The sequence below is a fragment of the Phalangium opilio genome, unplaced genomic scaffold, assembly GCF_054372755.1.
Source record: "Phalangium opilio isolate 3A_F unplaced genomic scaffold, DU_Popi_V2 ptg000217l_1, whole genome shotgun sequence".
NCBI lineage: Eukaryota > Metazoa > Arthropoda > Arachnida > Opiliones > Phalangiidae > Phalangium > Phalangium opilio.
Window position 1 is genome coordinate 10,502,778 of NW_028324218.1, and position 23,282 is coordinate 10,526,059.

At 35.4% G+C, this 23,282-nt stretch overlaps 1 protein-coding gene and 1 long non-coding RNA gene across 3 annotated transcripts; one reads left to right on the forward strand and one right to left on the reverse strand.

Annotated features, from left to right (window-relative positions):
- The first annotated feature begins 548 nt into the window (after positions 1–548).
- On the forward strand, positions 549–3,205 carry RpL10Ab (ribosomal protein L10Ab). The gene is made up of 5 exons (XM_089856635.1): positions 549–707; positions 1,185–1,343; positions 2,443–2,591; positions 2,669–2,841; positions 2,995–3,205. The coding sequence occupies exons 1-5, from the start codon at positions 703–705 to the stop codon at positions 3,163–3,165; spliced, it is 657 nt and encodes a 218-aa protein (XP_089712761.1). The 5' UTR covers positions 549–702; the 3' UTR covers positions 3,166–3,205.
- Positions 3,206–12,937: 9,732 nt separating this feature from the next.
- Positions 12,938–21,940, reverse strand: LOC149616251 (uncharacterized). 2 transcript variants are annotated; one of them, XR_016375802.1, is made up of 4 exons: positions 21,837–21,940; positions 21,571–21,753; positions 13,246–13,946; positions 12,938–13,181 (listed from the first exon to the last, which is right to left on the reverse strand). It is a non-coding gene; the product is annotated as an uncharacterized LOC149616251 (long non-coding RNA). The 2 variants fall into 2 exon arrangements; XR_016375801.1 differs by having other exon boundaries at positions 12,938–13,946.
- Between the last annotated feature and the right edge of the window lie 1,342 nt (positions 21,941–23,282).

The following is a 23,282-nucleotide window of genomic DNA, read 5'->3' on the forward strand; positions in this document are numbered from 1 at the left end:
AACTCCGCCCCCAGCGCCATTATGGTATGTGTTTTTTAACATAATGAAAGCTATATAAGCTCCTCCACCTGGTATGTATTTTTTAACACTAGTGGAAGGAAGGTAGCCTGACGTTGCATGACGTAGTACTGCCAAGTCCCTATTTCATTAAGTTTTTTTAAACAGCTTTTTCAAGATCATGATGATGAGTATTTAGTAATGTTTTGTATTAAGGGCTCCACAACACAAGTCGCTTGCGTCGTTGAGCGCGAGATCGAGTGGGCTATGCTGCGGTAAAATGGTTTTACCCGCCCGTTGTGAATCTATCGCCATTGCTGCAGCACTGACGGATATTCTGAGAACTAAAAGCTAGGTTAGCCAGCGGTCCGCGGGGTAGGGACGAGAATATACTTATTTATTTTATTTATTTTATTTATTTAATTTATTTAATAATTTTTTTTTCCTTTTTTGAAGGGGTTTAACTTTTATACAATCGAAAAGCCCGCCAAAAATGGTGCCTTAGCCTCTCCGTATTGGCGCTGCTGTAGATCTTAGGCAGACCTTTGTGGATTGTGCCAATGCCATGCCATTGCTCACGCCTTATCTGTCTTATTCCAGCAGAGATTCCAGCCGTTTCATTTTCTCTCTAGAAAGAGACTCTAGTTCACGCCGCTTGGAGACGGAACGGTAACGTTGGTTGTTGGTGTTACCGTACATTGAAAAATGACGTGAGTAATCTTTAGTAATCTTCAAAAACTAATCTTTAATTAACGTGAAATTTGTTTATTATATTATTTTGATGTATTATAGGGATAAATAGTGAATTATTTTTGATACTTAGGCCAATTAGATCGATCTACGTTACACGTGTAATGTTGCATTGGGCCTTGGTCCATACGTATAAAATTATTACGAGGCCTACGTGTTATTCGTATTTAGCCATATTTTACATTTATACGAGTATTTTTTGGATTTTATATCGAAATTTTATGTTAAATATACAAACCATTACACTGAAAACATTTTTACACATTAAAAGAGTTCATCAATGATGAAAATTGCGCTGCATGTATTACATGATTGCCTGTGATTTTTCTCGAAGTCCTACTGAGATGACTCTAAATATTGTTTAATTATTAGGCACACTTAGTTACATTAGATGCAATTTATTTCAGCGATATTTATGTTTTGGTTCATTATTTTAGGAGTTCGAAAATCAATAAGGAGACCCTCTTTGAGGTTGTTAATGCAGTTTTGGAGAACTCTCAGAAAAAACAACGCAAATTTCTTGAAACTGTAGAGTTGCAAATTTCTCTTAAGAACTACGATCCCCAGAAGGACAAGCGTTTCTCTGGAACCGTCAAGTATGGCACTTTAAATACTTGGATCTCATTTTAACCTGAATTTGCAATTTAAAGCTGTATGAAAGATTTAATGGCACGTAATCATGCTTTAAACTGTAAAGACAGGGAGCGAAGTTATTCGTTAACTTGGCGGACCTGCACCCAAGGTCTTAAAAACTATGGGGAGGTAGTAATCTGATTGCTACCGTTATTTCAAAAGTGTCATGTAGCTGTGGTGTAAGTTCAAAGAGTGTTATTATCTGTTTTAAGTTGTGAAAAAGTTCAGCACCTAATTTAGCGAACCGACATCATCCCAATAGGGTAATGGCAGCCTTCTGCCTTCGACTGTATTAAGTTCTATGGGGAAATAACAATACAGGGTTCGTACACGACCTGGAAAAGTCAGGGAAATTGAAAATGGGCCTAAAAAGTCAGGGAAATTGAAAATGGGCCTAAAAAGTCAGGGAAATTGAAAATGGGCCTAAAAAGTCAGGGAAATTTAAAATGGACCTAAAAAGTCAGGGAAATGTCAGGGAAAAATATATAAAGTATAATGGTGATCCGAAATTTTTTTGTCTGAGATTTGAGCAAAGCCCCAAATTCGCGGAGCTCGCTTCGCTCGCTCAGGTTATTTATGATTTACTTTAAATTAAATTTAAACGAATTAATTGGCTGATTTTTATAAAAATAACTCGTGCAAAAATGATTTGAGTGAATATAGATTGGTTTTCATATACGTTCGCCATGTACGTTATTGCAAATGGTCAGGGAAATTTGTGGAATTTAGTCAGGGAAAACCTGGAAAAGTCAGGGAATTTCATTCCAAAAATTTTGTACGAACCCTGCAATAGTATTAATCCCAACCTTAAAAGGGTTTATTTACATTAATTTTCTTGTATTTTACAAAAAAAATTCAAGCTTAGTGCAATGTAACGTTATATCAAAAGAAAATCAGAAATTATCATATCTAAAACTCTAAATATGTTCTCTGATGATAGTTTTTTAGTTCTGAATACATATTGTAGACTGAACTGAGACCTGAGAACTTTTTTTAAGTTTTATTTAAATCTGTATGATTTATTTTGACTCAATTTAATGAATTTAATCATGTTTTAATTAGGCTAAAGAACATCCCCCGACCTAAGTTCAAGGTCTGCGTTTTGGGTGATCAACAGCATTGTGACGAAGCTAAAGCCAATAATGTTGAATGTATGGATTCAGAAGCGTTGAAAAAGTTAAACAAGAACAAGAAACTTGTCAAAAAGCTCGGTAAGATTATTTAGTTAAATTTGAAAGTACATTTTTGTAGTTAATTAATAGTTAAATGTTCAATTTTGTTTTGATAGCCAAGAAGTACGATGCCTTCCTTGCTTCAGAATCACTTATCAAGCAGATTCCACGTTTGTTGGGACCAGGATTAAACAAAGCTGGAAAGTTTCCATCCCTCTTGACTCATAATGAGTCCATGATGGCTAAGATAGATGAAGTAAAAGCTACCATCAAATTTCAAATGAAGAAGGTAAGAAATATTGGTCAAGGAAAAAGTTACATTACAAGTAACATTCGGAATTAGTATTAGTGAATTTACATGACAACTTGTGTGTTGAATTTTTTAGGCTTGGTTATTCTTAAACTGATTTTAAACTTAATATTAATTAATTATTTATTTAAGGTTTTGTGTCTGGCTGTTGCTGTTGGACACGTTAAGATGACTCCGGATGAACTTGCCCTTAATATCAACTTGTCCATCAACTTTTTGGTGTCTTTGTTGAAAAAGAATTGGCAAAATATTAGATCATTGAATGTTAAGAGTACTATGGGTCCACCTCAAAGATTGTACTAAATAATGAGAAAATGCAAATATTAAATCATTAAAGTGGAAATTTTGAGTTCATTTTTTTAATAATATAATATCCATAAGCCTAGGAACTTTTTAAAAATAAAATTGGCTTAGTCTCAAAAAATCCAGAAAACGTTGCAGCAGGGTTGGAAATAAGATAGTTTATTAATTGCTCGGACCAGTTAATTTATTCCAAAACTTAGGGTTACTGGTCCCAAGGAGCACTTAATTATCGTTTTTGGAAAAAATAGACGGTGGGACCAGTTTATTAACTCGGGGTTCCTTATAAGAATTTTTCGGCAATATTACAGAATAGCTCCTGGTAGCAGATCTCTTTTGTTTTTATGTTTATTATATGTAATATTGGATGAAAAAATTATGGCGCAAAACTTTTTCGGCGCAAATGATTATTTAAAAAGTTACAAGCGTTTAATTCTTTGGCGTGCGCAAAGGCTTAGTGATCCATGTCATTAGCTAAAAAAGCAATTATAAGCGGAAAAAGGACCATACACTATAGTCACGAATTAAGATCTATGCAGACGAAAATAACCAAACCAAACCTAGCATAACAAAACTAAACCTAACCAAACCAGGGATATTTGATATATCGACACTCTATAGGGATCGGCCTCTCTTGACAAAAGGTGGGGTAAAAAAGCGAGCCGTCTCAAAAATCGGACGCCTGGTGTCAGGGAGCAGCGTAACTATATTCATGACGTCAAGTCACGAGAAATTCAAAGGTGGGAAGAAAATGATTTACTGATTGGTTGAAATAAAAAAGGCGCAAATTACGAAAGATTGGCCGCGCAATTTCAACGAGTTATCTCAAAATTGCCTTTTCCATACCTTTTCACTCTTTTAAACTGAAAACTATTTGTAAATTAAAATATTTTTTTTTAAAATGCCTGGAACTTTTTGTTCCGTTCCTAACTGTGGAGCAAAGTAAAATATCCAAGATTATCCCTTTTTAAGTTTCCTAAACAGAAAATTCAACACTAAAAAGAAAACATTCACCTATTTATACTAAGTTTAATATCAATTAACTACTACTCACTGAAATAACTTGAAATTTCATACAAATAAATAAGCTTCTCGTTGTTTTCGTTCATGTTTTAATTACGAACATAGCTCTCTTCATCGTTGTTTTTAATTTTTTATAGGCCTCGCAGAGGGGCAGTACTACTAGCAGACGAATCATCACATAGTTACGATGCTCCCGCAATCCAGATGGCGCTGTCGTCGGCCTCAAAAACTTGCCCCTTTTTTTAACATTACGGGTATAGGAAGAGGCCGATCCCTATAGAGTGTCGATATATCAAACATCCCTGACCAAACCTAAAATAACCTAACCAAACCTAAGGGTCCAAGCTTCTAGAGTGGATAGTTTTTCTTATAAAAATTATTTTCCAAAGTCAAAATGATGGCTTCAGTGCTAAGACAATATATCTTCGGATGATCGGATCTACTGGTCCCAATGTCCGAAAATTTTAATGAGAGGTGTGTTACAATCTATTCTATTATACTAAAAATGATTCAAGGTTTTAGAATGAATAAATTTTTAATAAAAATTAATTTCCAATGTCAAAATTGTAAATTCAGTATTTAATTCACAATATCGTTGGATTAAATGGTCTAAATGTCCTGAAATTTGAATGAGATGTGTGCAGTCTTGGAAATAGCACAGGTCCACAGGTCAAAAACCAGTTTATTAATTGCTCGGACCAGTTTTTTTATTCAAAATCCGGGGGTTACTGGTCCTTGGGACCAGTTTATTAATTGAGAATTTTTATGAAAATTCAGGAGGGACCAGTTTAAAAATTCTAGTCATTATAAATTTCTACTCCATGGATATAGTCTCCTAGCCTTGACATTTTCTCATTCTTGCCTATGTTGCCTTCCTTGCTACAACCACAGCCCACTCGATCACGCTTTGGCTTCACACAATGTTTTTCCTACGTAAAAGCGCGTGTTGGTAATTATGAGCTTTTTCGCTCGAAAAATCCAAGGAGCCAGCTTTTAACATGACCGGCTATGGGAGGAACACAGTTATTTTGCCCTAATTTTGAAACTACTGGTGCAAACCTCTTGAAATTTTAAAGTGATGTGCAAAACAACGTTTGCTATGATTTGGAAATTTTAAAAAGTTTCCCTTCTATAGTTTTTTTGTATAAATATTAGAACGAAAATTAGCCCTACTTAAAGGGCTTGGTCTTGGAACGGTTTAATAAGTTTTTCCGTTTCACTTGTTCGAATCTCTTGAAATTTTAGTGAGAGGCACATTGAACGGTTTTAAGTTATGATGCAAAGTTTCAAAGTTTTCAAAGAAACAATTCACTTCCAAAAAATTCATTAAAATTGTGCTTGTGCATAATCCTACAACCTTAGGGAAATTTTAGGAAAAGGACTATTCGTTTTAAAAGTTTGAAATTTTCCACAATAATTTAAAACCTTTAAATATGCCTTTCACTAAAATTTCAAGAGACTCGAACCAGTGAAGCTGAAGGAAACAAATTTAAACTGTTTGAGACTAAGCCATTAAATTATGTTTCATTTTCGTTTTAATGTTGTTACAACTTTGCACAAAAATACCAAACATTATTTTGCAAATCTCATTAAAATTTCAAGAGATTTCAACCAGTATTTTCAAAATTAGGACCAAAAAACGGTGTTCCCCCCAATGACGGAGTTAACTCTGATTTTGACATAATTTTTGCATCTATAGCCCGATTGAATGGGCTGTGCGTCAACGAAATACTCTCTTAATTTTTCAATAGGATTAGTAAAAAATAAATTAGGGATGGGGTCACTGGTCCCAAGGACCAGTTTAATATTGTAGACGCTGGGGGTCACTGGTCCCGAGGACTAGTTTCAAAAAAATCCTTATTTCCAAGATTGGATGTGTGCCACAATATATTCTATTCTATTAAAAAGATTCAAGCATTTAGACATGGATGAAGGATACGCGTGAAAAACACTCGACGCTCAACAGGATGTGCAACTCCCTATACCATAGCCCACTTGATCACGCACGCTGGCTGCACTAATTTTCTAATTAAGAACAGGAATAATTAGGCCAAAAACAAAAAAGGATTTTGGAATATATTACACATTACATTTCAGAACTTTTGATCAACGTAAAACTGGGTCCCATGTAAAATGAATTAACTTTCATAGGAATTAGTTTAATTATTATGATTTCAGGTTTCGACCTATTGGACAAACATGTTTATAGGGTAGTTTTTCCAGCTGTAGGAATCCATAAACTCCGGTACCACTTTTTAAAAGAGGAGAATTGTGTTTTGGGCTGTTTAGAAAACATTATTAAATTATAATTAACTGAATTACTAGTTATATCAGAAGGGGATAATAGAAGAAGGATGACACTCTGTATCCTCTTAATGCTTTAGTTATGTAACGTCATTCTTCCCAGGCTCACCCTTTTAGCTTGCTTTCCCGCTCATCAAACTACAAATGGGCATCGCAAGTGAATTCTATCGTTGTTTGGCGCTAAATCCCCAGCAATCATCCCACAAACCTCGTCTTAACGTGGGACAAAATTCACAAGCGCGTCTTGCCAAATATTTAAACGCTAATAGAGTAATGATGAGGGAACTATTTATCGTGTATGTGATTCGGTTTAGTAACCTTGCTCTAAATGTTCCGATGTTGGGAAGATTGACGTTACACTTACCCCGCTTTGTGGTATACTTCTCTCGAAGAGAAGTATTATATACTTCTGGTTATATTCGAAAATAGAAACGATAAAATTGAAGCGCACGCTCCCGCCATATTTTGAAGTTTGCCTAACTTCAGCAGCACCATCTAGCGGTTCGTGTTTGCAGTAAATAAGCCTATTCCTTCATTTGGGACGTTTGCGGTGCAAACTTGCGGCAGCGTTTTTCCGTGCGATCTTTACTGGTAAAGATTTTGATTTTATTTATATTTTAAGGGTTACTTTGCATTAAATACCAATGTTTTATCGCAACCGATCGGAAATTAAGCGTCGCAAGTGGAAAATCTATGCTTAACCGTGCCAAATGCGTTTGTTAATTACGACCAAGGCTTAGTGGCCCACGTTGCCGTTGGCAGTGCAGCGTGCAAGTGTTACTACGACCAAGTCTTAGTATCCTATGTCTTTTCTGAAGTTGGCTTGAAGCTGTTGCCCATTTCCATGGTGGCTCCAGGTAAATATTTTATTTATATATTAAGGGTTAATTTAGATTAAATACCAAAGCTTTATCGCAACCGAATGGAAATTAAGCGTTACCCCCATTCCGCTATCGATATTAAGTATCTAGACAATATCCAGGGTTGTCTCTCGGACACCAAATCCCAACTAGACTCCGACACCTACCAAGGGAAGTACAACTTTCTATTCTTGGTTGGTCTTCCCTAACAACGCGTCGCAAACATTTTGACCTTTTAAGCTTGTTCAAAATCTTAAACTCCCCTAATCAAACTTATTTTTCTGATGCCCCTTCTATCGCTCCCACAAGGAGTCATGGTAGAAAATTATTCCACCCATATGCCCGTAAAAACCAGCTTAAGCACTCCTTAATCTTATTAATTGCGCATTGCATTTATTCCTGGTTTTACTATTCAATCTTTTTAGTCGGTTTAAAAGTAATTCAAAGTGATTATTTAATTGATATTTCAAGATTGACTCTAAACCGTATTAATATAAGGCTTGTTGGGGCGCATTGAGTTCCCCATCCAACCATACTAAAATCTGGGTGTAACTCGTATGAGCAGTTCCCGGTAGAGCTGTTCTCGAAATAGCAACCGCGATTCCAAAAAAACAGCGGTGTTTTTCAAAACTACTGTTTTAGAAATAGTGGTGTTTGTGTTGAAATTTGGGCATTTCTTAACAATACAGTTGTATTCGTTGGTTTCAAAAACTACCTTTTTCTGTGATCATTTAATTAGTAATGTGACCCACTAACCGATCGTGTTTATGAATTTTTTTTAAAGTACACTTAAATATTGTACTATTCTTCAGGTTGTGTCAGTTTATAATTCTCATACCAGGATAGAAAAATAATTCGAGAAAGGTTCCTTTATTTCAGAAGTAGATAATTGTAACCAGTGATTTTTGGGAAAAGACATATTTTAATTCGAGAAAGGTTATTTTATTTCTGAAGTAGATATTGTAAACAGTAATTTTTGGGAAAAGGCATATTATAATTCGAGAAAGGTTATTTTATTTCGGAAGTAGATAATTGTAAACAGTAATTTTTGGGAAAAGGCTTATTATAATTCGAGAAAGGTTATTTTATTTCGGAAGTAGATAATTGTAAACAGTAATTTTTGGGAAAAGGCATATTATAATTCGAGAAAGATTATTTTATTTCTGAAGTAGATATTGTAAACAGTAATTTTTGGGAAAAGGCATATTATAATTCGAGAAAGGTTATTTTATTTCGGAAGTAGATAATTGTAAACAGTAATTTTTGGGAAAAGGCATATTATAATTCGAGAAAGGTTATTTTATTTCGGAAGTAGATAATTGTAAACAGTAATTTTTTTGGAAAAGGCGTAACATTGTTACACTATTTCCAAAATATTACTAATGAAACAAAACCTAACCTGACCTGACCTAATACTATTTAGTTGAAGTAATCAACTTTAACCTAACCAAATTATCCATATCTTACCTAGTTCTTTTTGAGTTCATATAACCCAGCTGGGCCAGCTTACACCATAATAAACAACTATCGTTTTTCCAGAGCTGTGCTAATTAATTAGTTAGCTAATTGAATTTCTAATTAATTAGCAACATTTACTAATTGGAAATGGTAATTGAATTTTAATTACCTTAGTGCTAATTGAGAAGTAATTCTAATTAATTAGTATGAATAGGAAAGGTAATTATCTAATTAAAATGTAATTAGATTTAGGATTAACTAATTAGCCAATTGGATTTTCAATTAATCTTTTAATTTAGTAAAAACTAAAAATCGAGGAATTAACTCTCGATTGATTTGAATATGAAAACGGGCTTATTATATCGATGAGGAAACCTTAGTGCTACTCTAAATATTTCAGCTCCTCAAAACATGAGAGAATAATAGTACTAGTAGAAAATTTCGTAAATCATAACTGTCCCATTTCGAAATTTCGACTGTTTTTCCTACTCGAATTTATAGCAGTGCCCAAGGATTTACTACTCAGAGTCCATTATAGGAACTGTGGCAAGAAAATGAAGAAATGAGACAAATTTTAACTTGACAGAAGGCTCGAGGCTTGTCTCATTTTTAGTGAATAATTCACGGCTTCCGTAACCGTTTTTCAATGGCATTAAAACATTAAACTTTGCATTACCAAAGTGCTAAATCCATGGGCACTTTTAAACTTTTATGTTTACTTATGGTTTCTCTTTTTTTCCTTAATTAGACAAGTAATTAATTAGAAATTAGTAATTCTAATTAATTAGTTTGATAAATAAATGGCTAATTTCTAATTGAATTTAATTAGTTTCTATGTCTAATTGCTAATTGGCTAATTAATTAGTTCATAAATATTTACCTAATTGCTAATTCTAATTCAATTAGTAGTCAGCTAATTAGCACAGCTCTGCGTTTTTCGCATATCTGTTTTTCCGCTCTTTAGAGAACTGCCTTTACGGTACGCCGCGTTTACGAGAACCGCTGTATCGGTAATTGCCGTAACGGGTAAACTGCCATTTCGAGAACCGCTATTTAGGGAACTGCTGTTATGAAATCCGCTCATACGGGGAACTGCTCATGTGAGGGCTTCCCCTAAAATCTTGGGGGTCGAGTAAATAGGGGCCAATTAATTGAGGAAAGTGTTCGCTAACATACCCCCTCCATAGGAATAGCGTTGCACCCAACTTTGAAGGCTCATAACTCTGGTTCTACTAGAGATTCCCTTTGAGTATGTTATAGTCCTATATGCCCCCTCCCCATCCAACCATACTTAGGACTTGGGATTAAAACAAACAGGGGCCGAGTAAGTAAGTGAAACGTTCACAAACATACCCCTTCCATAGGAATAGCATTACACCCAACTTTGGAGGCTCATAGCTCTGGTTCTACTAGAGATGTGAAGATGCCCTTTGAGTATGTTTCAGTCAGGTCCGGATTAGGGAGGGGGGTGAGGGGGTACTGGCCCACGGGAGCAATGCTTGTTGGGGGCACATTGATTCAAACTATTCCCCCCTTAGCAACATTCAGAGCTGTGCTAATTAGCTGACTACTAATTGAATTAGAATTAGCAATTAGGTAAATATTTATGAACTAATTAATTAGCCAATTAGCAATTAGGTAAATATTTATGAACTAATTAATTAGCCAATTAGCAATTAGACATAGAAACTAATTAAATTCAATTAGAAATTAGCCATTTATTTATCAAACTAATTAATTAGAATTACTAATTTCTAATTAATTACTTGTCTAATTAAGGAAAAAAAGAGAAACCATAAGTTTGATGTCAAATCACGTGACCTACGACGTCAGATCACGTGATCGATGACTTCAGATCACGTGGCCTCTGACGTCACCGAGGTAATTGACTTGTGACGTCACGACAGATGTTAATGTTAATAGGTAATGATTGTCCATTCAGTTAGGCCTAGCGTTCATTCATTTAGGCCTAGAGTTCATTCATTTAGGCCTAGAGTTCATTCATTTAGGCCTAGAGTTCATTCATTTAGGCCTAGAGTTCATTCATTTAGGCCTAGCGTTCATTCATTTAGGCCTAGCGGTGTTCAGCTATATGAATTTCGTGCCTGGGATATGGCGCACTCGAGTCCGCGCATAGGAGCTTTTAGCGCCCCCCGACGTTGGAAATTTGCTTAGTTGATCGTTACGAGTCAGCCGGCTCATTTCGATGTTTGGAAGCCGTCGAGGTCGCTTGGAAAAACCTTTCCCGCTCAGCTGGTTCATTCGTTGCCTGGAAGCAGTCGAGGAGGTCGCTTGGAAAAATCTTTCGCGCTCAGCCGATCGTGATCCCGGCTTTCTTAGTCGATTCTTGATCGTTCCGCCATTTCTCTGATCGTTTTTCCCGAGGATGCAAGCTGAATTCGAAGCTCTTGACGGCCATTGCTTGGCCTCGTGGTGCTTTAACAGTCCGTAAGCCTAACTTTACAATAATCCAAACTCATCTAGCCCCCCTTAAATTATTTATTCTATTTTATTTCAAGCATTTAAATTAATTAGGTTAAATGTTAGTGAATTTTATTCATTTATTGAAAATCAAGTACCACAAATAAAATTTTACAACGAGATGTTGGGCAAGAGAGAATCCCTTAATAATTAGTTTAGGGCGTATTATTATTATTAGATATTAAACGGGGTACGTAATTAATTTAGGTATAAAGCGACAGATTTTCGGAGATCAAGTCCCGCCGAGAGAATTTTAGAACAGGAGGTCAGTTGCCCTAAGCCTCGTCCCATTTAAACCCTAGTTATATACGGGGTCTGTCTGTGGGAATAGTTTTAAAATAAATAAATAGCGGGTTTTCCTAAAATTAGTTTAGGGGCTAGTGTTAATTAATTTAAAGATAAAGCTATAGATTTTCGAGAATCAAGTTCGCAGAGAGAATTTTAAGACACGTGGACAGTTGCCCTAAGCCTAAGTTAAGCCTTGTCCCATTTCGACTCGAGTTTTTATTTATGGGTTCTACCTGTGGCAATAGTTTTAAATAAATAAATGGCAGATTTTAATTAAATTAATTTAGGGAATAATTTAAATTTTTAAGCTATTAAAAGGGGCACGCAATTTAATTCAACTAATGGCCGGTTTTTCTAAAATTAATTTGGGGGATATTTTAAATTATTTTCGTTATTAAGTAACATAATTTAATTTAAAATTGAATGGCTAGTTTTCCCAAAATTATGTTATTCCCGATTATGGGATATAATTATTTATTTAAGGGTGGAATCACGGTAATCAAGCCTTTCTTTAATTTGGGGTGGCAATTAGTCAGTGGTAATTGGTCTTTCTCTCTATATTTAGTAGCTAGTTTTTAAAATAAGGACCGCCCAAAAGTAGGCAATAGTTTAAGATGTGTTATTAATACGTTTTCATTTATAGAGGCAGCTGATATTCTTGGATTTTTCCGTCGCTGGTCATTATGAGAACTATCTTTCCCGATGACTTATCATTCCTGATGACATCCCTTTGTTGGATTGACGTTGCACAATGACTTCCGCTGTTCTGGACTTGCCATGTATCATTGCTGATGACAAGCTTTGTTGGATTGACGTTGCACAATGACTTCCGCTGTTCTGGACTTGCTATGTATCATTGCTGATGACAAGCTTTGTTGGATTCCATTACACGATGTCTTCTTATGGACTTGTGATCTCTCTCAACATTGACTCGATACGGAGAAAATCATCGAAGCTAGAAGACACAAAATACATCTTTTTTACTTGAAAATTTTATATGTAACCACTTATTATTCTTTTTGCGTTCAAACTTTAACTTACAAAACTCTTTAATAATTTTTTTGTTCGAAATTTTTGTAAACACTTGGTTTTTTTGTTTCTTATTGAATAAATTTCGCCTTAAACCTCGTTCTTTCTTTACTTTGAATTTTTACGATACTAGACTTGGCTTCAATTTTTTAATGTCTGGACTTAGGGAGTTTTTTTGGACCCCTTTTAGGCTTATTTTTAAATAAAATAGAGAAAAAACCACATTAAAAAAACTTTTTTTTAAAGAAAAGAAATTAAAAATTTATAAAAAATACATAAAAAAATTAATTTTTTTAGAAATAATAAAAAAAGTAGCAAAAAAAGGCCAAAAAAATGGTTATAAGTAAATCGATTGGTTTTTTTTGGCCCTAGTCTAATAACGAAACTTTTTAATGAACCCAAGTTACCAAGCCTAACATCAGGCTTGCGGGCCCAATTTAAATTTAACAAGTCCCTATTCAACTCGGGACTTATTAAATTTAAACTAAAGCCCGCTGTGGAGCCCCCAAAACCAGGAAACTTCGTCCTTAGCATGGGATTTCCAATGAAAGTCCACTTGCAGACGTCCACTTCTTCCTGTGCAAGAAAAATTCGAATTATTATTTGGAAAAAGGCACACGAATAACTTGAAATTAATTACCTTAATACGAAAGTCCACTCGAGTATTTTCGCTAGACGTAACGCAAAATGTTCAGGCATAAGACAAATGACTATTTTTTTGTCATAAAAGGCACACTCGTAACAGTAATAGGGAAAGAATACCGTAAAAAGCTAAGCCTCGCCTTAAACCCCGCTTAAAATCGTGTTTACTTTTAAAGGACAAAGCGTATAAGCAACCTTAAACAAAAATCAAATTTATTTAAATCCTACAAAACTCCCTCAAGGAGTTGCCAAACGCTTTCCCCCTAAAAATATTTATAATTAAAACCATAAACTTGATACCTTAATACCGCAAAGGGAATCTCACCCTTGAAATCCTGATTACGCGTTCATTATTCTTAAAAGGGAGGGCTAGGACCAGTGTTCACCTATTCCATAAGTAAGATTTTATTTATGTCCTGGCGAAAAGAAAAATCCCTAAAAATTAAAGGACACAAAGCGCTTCCCTTCTAACAATAAATAGAATAATAAATAATAAACTAAATACCCTAATAATTGGCTGTCTAAATAGTTTTGGTAATGAGATTCCCTTTCAACGGATAAAATCAAAGTGTAGACCTCAATTAAGAAAGGGATTGTAATGGGTTTATTGATCTGATTAATATTGGGTGCCTTTTGCCAAAAAAATAGTTATTGATTCTAGAATCCAACATAAATTTCTCCTTTGGAAACAGATGGTAGCTATAAAAATTAAAATTCAAACAATCAAATACAGATTAAAATTATTATCAACTTAAATGGCACAAGTATTTTCAGGGCCGGATTAAGCAATTTTGAACCCGGGGGCCGAGATAATGCGCGCCCCCTTAAGTCGAAAAAAAAGGAACGGCAAATGTTGCCAGAGCTGTGCTAATTAATTAGTTAGCTAATTGAATTTCTAATTAATTAGCAACATTTACTAATTGAAAATGGTAATTGAATTTTAATTACCTTAGTGCTAATTGAGAAGTAATTCTAATTAATTAGTATGAATAGGAAAGGTAATTATCTAATTAAAATGTAATTAGATTTAGGATTAACTAATTAGCCAATTGGATTTTCAATTAATCTTTTAATTTAGTAAAAACTAAAAATCGAGGAATTAACTCTCGATTGATTTGAATATGAAAACGGCCTCATTATATCGATGAGGAAACCTTAGTGCTACTCTAAATATTTCAGCTCCTCAAAACATGAGAGAATAATAGTACTTGTAGAAAATTTCGTAAATCATAACTGTCCCATTTCGAAATTTCGACTGTTTTTCCTACTCGAATTTATAGCAGTGCCCAAGGATTTACTACTCAGAGTCCATTATAGGAACTGTGGCAAGAAAATGAAGAAATGAGACAAATTTTAACTTGACAGAAGGCTCGAGGCTTGTCTCATTTTTAGTGAATAATTCACGGCTTCCGTAACCGTTTTTCAATGGCATTAAAACATTAAACTTTGCATTACCAAAGTGCTAAATCCATGGGCACTTTTAAACTTTTATGTTTACTTATGGTTTCTCTTTTTTTCCTTAATTAGACAAGTAATTAATTAGAAATTAGTAATTCTAATTAATTAGTTTGATAAATAAATGGCTAATTTCTAATTGAATTTAATTAGTTTCTATGTCTAATTGCTAATTGGCTAATTAATTAGTTCATAAATATTTACCTAATTGCTAATTGGCTAATTAATTAGTTCATAAATATTTACCTAATTGCTAATTGGCTAATTAATTAGTTCATAAATATTTACCTAATTGCTTATTCTAATTCAATTAGTAGTCAGCTAATTAGCACAGCTCTGAATGTTGCTAAGGGGGGGAATAGTTTGAATCAATGTGCCCCCAACAAGCATTGCTCCCGTGGGCCAGTACCCCCTCACCCCCCCTCCCTAATCCGGACCTGACTGAAACATACTCAAAGGGCATCTTCACATCTCTATAGTAGAACCAGAGCTATGAGCCTCCAAAGTTGGGTGTAATGCTATTCCTATGGAAGGGGTATGTTTGTGAACGTTTTACTTACTTACTCGGCCCCTGTTTGTTTTAATCCCAAGTCCTAAGTATGGTTGGATGGGGAGGGGGCATGTAGGACTATAACATACTCAAAGGGAATCTCTAGTAGAACCAGAGTTATGAGCCTTCAAAGTTGGGTGCAACGCTATTCCTATGGAGGGGGTATGTTAGCGAACACTTTCCTCAATTAATTGGCCCCTATTTACTCGACCCCCAAGATTTTAGGGGAAGCCCTCACATGAGCAGTTCCCCGTATGAGCGGATTTCATAACAGCAGTTCCCTAAATAGCGGTTCTCGAAATGGCAGTTTACCCGTTACGGCAATTACCGATACAGCGGTTCTCGTAAACGCGGCGTACCGTAAAGGCAGTTCTCTAAAGAGCGGAAAAACAGATATGCGAAAAACGATAGTTGTTTATTATGGTGTAAGCTGGCCCAGCTGGGTTATATGAACTCAAAAAGGACTAGGTAAGATATGGATAATTTGGTTAGGTTAAAGTTGATTATTTCAACTAAATAGTATTAGGTCAGGTCAGGTTAGGTTTTGTTTCATTAGTAATATTTTGGAAATAGTGTAACAATGTTACGCCTTTTCCAAAAAAAATTACTGTTTACAATTATCTACTTCCGAAATAAAATAACCTTTCTCGAATTATAATATGCCTTTTCCCAAAAATTACTGTTTACAATTATCTACTTCCGAAATAAAATAACCTTTCTCGAATTATAATATGCCTTTTCCCAAAAATTACTGTTTACAATATCTACTTCAGAAATAAAATAACCTTTCTCGAATTATAATATGCCTTTTCCCAAAAATTACTGTTTACAATATCTACTTCAGAAATAATATAACCTTTCTCGAATTATAATATGCCTTTTCCCAAAAATTACTGTTTACAATTATCTACTTCTGAAATAAAAGAACCTTTCTCGAATTATAATAAGCCTTTTCCCAAAAATTACTGTTTACAATTATCTACTTCCGAAATAAAATAACCTTTCTCGAATTATAATATGCCTTTTCCCAAAAATTACTGTTTACAATATCTACTTCAGAAATAAAATAATCTTTCTCGAATTATAATATGCCTTTTCCCAAAAATTACTGTTTACAATTATCTACTTCCAAAATAAAATAACCTTTCTCGAATTATAATATGCCTTTTCCCAAAAATTACTGTTTACAATTATCTACTTCCAAAATAAAATAACCTTTCTCGAATTATAATATGCCTTTTCCCAAAAATTACTGTTTACAATTATCTACTTCCAAAATAAAATAACCTTTCTCGAATTATAATATGCCTTTTCCCAAAAATTACTGTTTACAATATCTACTTCAGAAATAAAATAACCTTTCTCGAATTAAAATATGTCTTTTCCCAAAAATCATTGGTTACAATTATCTACTTCTGAAATAAAGGAACCTTTCTCGAATTATTTTTCTATCCTGGTATGAGAATTATAAACTGACACAGCCTGAAGAATAGTACAATATTTAAGTGTACTTTAAAAAAAATTCATAAACACGATCGGTTAGTGGGTCACGTTACTGATTAAATGATCACAGAAAAAGGTAGTTTTTGAAACCAACGAATACAACTGTATTGTTAAGAAATGCCCAAATTTCAACACAAACACCACTATTTCTAAAACAGTAGTTTTGAAAAACACCGCTGTTTTTTTGGAATCGCGGTTGCTATTTCGAGAACAGCTCTACCGGGAACTGCTCATACGAGTTACACCCAGATTTTAGTATGGTTGGATGGGGAACTCAATGCGCCCCAACAAGCCTTATATTAATACGGTTTAGAGTCAATCTTGAAATATCAATTAAATAATCACTTTGAATTACTTTTAAACCGACTAAAAAGATTGAATAGTAAAACCAGGAATAAATGCAATGCGCAATTAATAAGATTAAGGAGTGCTTAAAGGACCCTGCGGCTCTATCATCTGCCCCTGTAAATTGTTTTTTCTGCGCAAAATTTTATAGCCAGATAGTGCTGGTCCCTTTCGGTGGGTTTGAGAACTATCCATAAGAAGCAACTAGGGTTCATTGCCCCGTTTTGGATTTGCTACTAAAATGGAGTATTTCCTTCTGTCGTTGGGAGGGGCTAAATTTTGTCCCAACATCGCCTATGAAAGGTTTTGAGAAGTTGCGCTTGGTCTTGGTGTAAAGAAACGCGCGCCGTGCCTATGCAAATTTTACCTAGAAGAACTATCTCTCTTTGCACTAATGTGAAGTGCAGGCACAGTGGGGTTCTAAAGTTATTTTCCTCTGAACACCAACCCTTTTTCTATTATCAAAGGAGGAAGTGTTTTCAAGCAAAACCTGCATTTCGAAAAGAAGCAGGTTGTTTTTATTTCAAAACGTTAGGGATTACAAGGTTACTTGTGACTACTATCAAAGGCTAATCCACCCTTTGTGATAATTCGGGGTTGACACATATCAAACTATAATTTATATAGCACTTGTTGTAATTCTCTCAGGCTCTACTATTGGTTTTTGCCTTGCCCAGTATTATGAGAAGGTAACGTGCTGTGACCATGAACGCTGAATCTCTAAAGGGACTGGTAAACCAAAGAGAGTTACAATGAGCTAAATTACAATGTTCCCCCTAAATTATACTAGTGGTACGAGGGAGTTTCCGGCTCAGTCGCGCCACCTACGATACCGTTTAATGCCTCAAACGGAAATGCCTCGGTACTGCGCATTGAAGATGCGCGGTAGAAAAGAGGAACAAGATTTTCCTCTCTTTCCACTCCTCCCCTATACTCTCTTTGGGTAAACGGAATAGATTTTTCTTTATAGCACGTTTGCTTTGTAAAAAAATAAATAAAAAAAAACGGGTACGGCCAAGGTCATTTAAAATTTTTTTCAATAGGTTTTTGAAGAAGCACAAAAGACCGAATGGCCTTGAGTGTTCCCAAATTGACAGCCCCCATTCCTTCCCCCAATGCTATGCTAGAGAGGAATCGGTTTGTACAGTGGAAGGCGGGCGTTTTCCGGTCCCTTTAGAGATCCAGCGTTCATGCTGTGACGCTAAACTGTAAGGCATATAGAGAAATGGAAGCAGGCAACGCCAGACAGAGACGTAAACTGCTTATCCAACCCCCTCCCATACACGCTTTTGTAACAAAAGAAATTTTAGAAGCTAAGATATAGAACTCTGTTGCAGGCAGATTGTTTGAAAAGCGCATTAATGAAAGGCGCTTTTAATCCGCCTCATATAACACCTGGAAAGAGGCTTTTCACGAGAACGAAAACTATCGCGGTTCGTCGGAAAGGCCCGTATGCTAGAAGTTATTAAACATAATTTCAGAACTTAGTGCCTTTCCCAAACGCGGTTTTATCAGTGCAATGATAAACCGTCTTTCGTACTGGTAAACCGAGCTCATTAGCAAGCACGTATAAGGAGGAGAATCGGAGAGACGAGTTTTTACTTTATAAGAGAAAATGCAAGAAAAATTTCTAGCACCAACTCAAACAATTTATGCATTCAGTATTTATAAAATGCCCGCGCGCGGAATCTACCAATAATAGAGCTATCTCAGTTGTGACGTCTATGCCTAGGTGAAACGTCACGGGCTTAGCTTTGGCAATGGGCGGCCATGTTTGGTACCGCTTTGGTTCTATGGGCAAATAGTATGGGTGATGTCACACTAAGCCTTCTGAGATAGCTCTATTCTTTTCGAACCGTAATAAATAAACCGAAATAGATTCAGGGACTTGAACCTTCTAACATAGGCCTAGATCGAACAGCATTCTGCGCCAATTTTTGAACTCAAGAATGTGATGGGATTATTTACGCTATTGTTGAATGAAAAAAAAAAAACACCCCAATTTTAGATATATTTAAAACGTACATCGCTTGTCAGTAATATATTGCGCGTATTGTATGAAATAAGCTAGGCGAATAGGGTCAATTGACAACGGCGATACAACTTAACAAAACCTTTCCATCGGAGAGGGTTAGATATTTTTTTACCCCACTCCGCCCCAAATGGGCGATACGACAACAAAAGACTCTATCCAACAACTGATAGGATCTTAGGAGGTTTTTCGAGGGGAAAAAACCTACTACATTACTCAAAGAATAGAGACAGAATTTGGACTGTAAACTACTTTTCCTTCAATGAAAATTTCCATACTCGAAAAGTATTAAAGAGCTAACTTGCCAGTCCATCTAGGTAGTCTCTTTTATTGGTTTTTTATGAACGAAAATATTCGAATTTCGCGCCTCGATATTTCAACCAATGAGACGAAATGCCAGAGTTGTACAACTGCGTCGCCAGCGCAGCCTAGTGGCAAAATGACTGAACTAACAGCGACCGCGTGGGACTTTAAGCTGGTTTTTACGGGCATATGGGTGGAATAATTTTCTACCATGACTCCTTGTGGGAGCGATAGAAGGGGCATCAGAAAAATAAGTTTGATTAGGGGAGTTTAAGATTTTGAACAAGCTTAAAAGGTCAAAATGTTTGCGACGCGTTGTTAGGGAAGACCAACCAAGAATAGAAAGTTGTACTTCCCTTGGTAGGTGTCGGAGTCTAGTTGGGATTTGGTGTCCGAGAGACAACCCTGGATATTGTCTAGATACTTAATATCGATAGCGGAATGGGGGTAACGCTTAATTTCCATTCGGTTGCGATAAAGCTTTGGTATTTGTTCTAAATTAACCCTTAATATATAAATACAAGTTGGGAAAACCAAAATATTACCTCTCCGAGTCAAGAGGTCTACTACTACAAACTTATTTACCTAGATATGGAATTATTTCTCTTTTTTGAAGTAAAAATTTTCGAAATATTGAAGCAGTATTCCAAGCATAGCGAATAATACAGTAAAGCAGACGACATTTTACATCCAATAAGGATAAATCTTGGACACATGGATATCAGTCAATGGGGAAAAGATCAGGAAATGAAGTCTGCGCTTCAGCTGTTTACCGTATATTCTGATAGCTACATTCACAACTCTGATCCGTTGATGCCTCTTCATTTCAGACACGAAAATCAAAGCCCAAAGTTTACTTCACCTCAGGCCTCAATTATTTACTCTTCGTTTCACTAAGCCTAAAACGGATGATACTTATTTTACCCGCCGGAGTCTAGGTCTTAGTTTTCTTCATGAAATCGCTAAACCAAGGATTATTCTATATACAGATGTAGTATAGCTTAAGTAATATATAAACAGCCATTTCAAATAACAATATTAAAAAAAATCTTTGGAATATCAAAATGAAACAGAGCTTTAAAGCTACAAAAGTACTAAATGCATCATAATTACGAAAAATACTTCCACATATTCACTTTATATTATGGAAAAAGGGAATATTAAGGTTCTGTATGATTTCTTAACACATCAACACAAGGCTAACTGCTAACGCGACGCACTAGTGTAACAATGGACGGACACACACAGACAAAAACATAGACTGCTTTTTAACTCTTTCCGTATTAATTTTGAGTTGAGAAACAAGATTATCTTTAATATTTAAATAAATATAATTATTTTTAATTATTTTAATCTTCAATAATTAACATTAATAATAGTTAAATCGTTTAAAATAAAGTTATACCTATTATCATCTCAAACTTTGCTAATATTGACGTTTAACGTGAAGGTTACCCCTCTTGCCCGCTTTCTTCAAATTTTGGGGTATATATACGATTCGTTTCCATTATAATAGTAAGGAAAAAGCGCAATTGCGAAAACCTTTGGTGGCGATCCCACCTTAGGGAGGCTAGACGTTTCTCGTAACCCTAGCTGATCGCCGCGTATATCCTAAAACCAAACGATGATAATGGAGTAGATGCCAATGAGACAGATTGGTGTCTATGTGGAATAGACGGAAGACCAGTAGATGGTGGTGTTTAGAAGCCAGAATGTACAGACTGGCGTCCAAGTGGAATGGACGAAGACCAGAAGATGGTGGTGATTAGAAGCCAGTATGTACAGACTGGTGTCCATGTGGGATGGACGAAGGTCAAAAGATGGTGGTGATTAGAAGCCAGTAAGTACAGACTGGTGTCCGTGTGGGATGGACAAAGACCAGAATATGGTGGTGTGAGAACTCAAGTAGAGGAGCCATTTCCGTGACTGTGAAAGCAGTTCGGAAATGGCGAACACGTTTGCTCCGATTTGGAAACTGCGAACGCGGTCACGTGGGTGTAACAACAGACAGACAGACACACAGACAGACAGACAGACAGACAGACAGACAGACAGACAGACAGACAGACAGACAGACACGATCGTTACAGAACCTCTCCGTGACATACGTCACTCGGAGAGGTAAAAATATTTACCTGGAGCCACCATTGAAATGGGCAACAGCTTCAAGCCAACTTCCCAAAAGACATAGGATACTAAGCCTTGGTCGTAGTAACACTTGCACGCTGCACTGCCAACGGCAACGTGGGCCACTAAGCCTTGGTCGTAATTAACAAACGCATTTGGCACGGTTAAGCATAGATTTTCCACTTGCGACGCTTAATTTCCGATCGGTTGCGATAAAAAGTTGGTATTTAATGCAAAGTAACCCTTAAAATATAAATAAAATCAAAATCTTTACCAGTAAAGATCGCGCGGAAAAACGCTGCCGCAAGTTTGCACCGCAAACGTCCCAAATGAATAAATAGGCTTATTTACTGCAAACACGTACCGCTAGATGGCGCTGCTGAAGTTAGGCAAACTTCAAAATATGGCGGGAGCGTGCTTTTCAATTTTATCGTTTCTATTTTCGAATATAACTAATAATTCACTTAATTATAATTTAATAATGTTTTCTAAACAGCCCAAAACACTATTCTCCACTTTTAAAAAGTGGTACCGGAGTTTATGGATTCCTACAGCTGGAAAAACTACCCTATAAACATGTTTGTCCAATAGGTCGAAACCTGAAATCATAATAATTAAACTAATTCCTATGAAAGTTAATTCATTTTACTTGGGACCCAGTTTTACGTTGATCTAGATCAAATAAAAGTTCTGAAATTATAAGTGTAACATTTTCCTATGTTACTTATTATTTAAAATTAATCCAATTCAAATGAATGTTTGGTTTTTGATTTAAAACGGCATCAATTGCTTTGCATTCTGTAATTGAATTTCCCCGTAGACTTTTTATGAGGTAACCTTTCCTTTGACTGGAAATATCTAAGACCATAGATTGGGCTTAATTAGGACTCCAACCTTTAAAATATCTTTTAAATCGGTCATCTCTGAAAACATTTCATTTCAAGAGGCCCTTTTTATGGCTTAATTTGCCTCTATTTAGTCACTTTTTGCTTACTATTTCTAAATTAATTGGTCACTTGTTCAACTAAAATTGAGCGCATGAGTGAGTATCAGCCCTGGAATTTGCTAGGTTCAACGTTCTTCTTACATAAATCCGTTTTTGATAAAACATAATAATAAACAATAATACACAACTAAAAACCATAATACACAATAATTTTCAATAAATCCTAATTTAAGATGATAATACACAATAAATCAATACACCATAATTCACAATAAAACAAAAAAACAGTAATACACAGTGAAACAATACACAATAAAATACAACAATAGAACAATACACAATAAAATACAACAATAGAACAATACACAATAAAATACAACAATAGAACAATGCACAATAAAATACAACAATAGAACAATACACAGCAACACACAAAGACAATGAAAACGATAATACACTGTAAAACAGAATAATACACCACAAAAAAAATTCACAATAAAACACTATAATACACTAAGAAAAAACCATAAAACATCAATACACAATAAGAAAGGTTTGAAAAAAGTTCATGCACAAATTATTGCGTCCCTTAATGGCACTAGAGCCGAAACTCCTCTTCACAGTAACCTCAGATTTGTACAAATGAGGTATCGATGTAAAGCTTTTACACTAAAGCTATTGGTTTTTCATCGTGCGGTATTTATTTTCAGCAGCACCCAGCACTGGATGCATCATGCATTAGCTGCACTTCATGGCATAGCGCGTGAAATATCA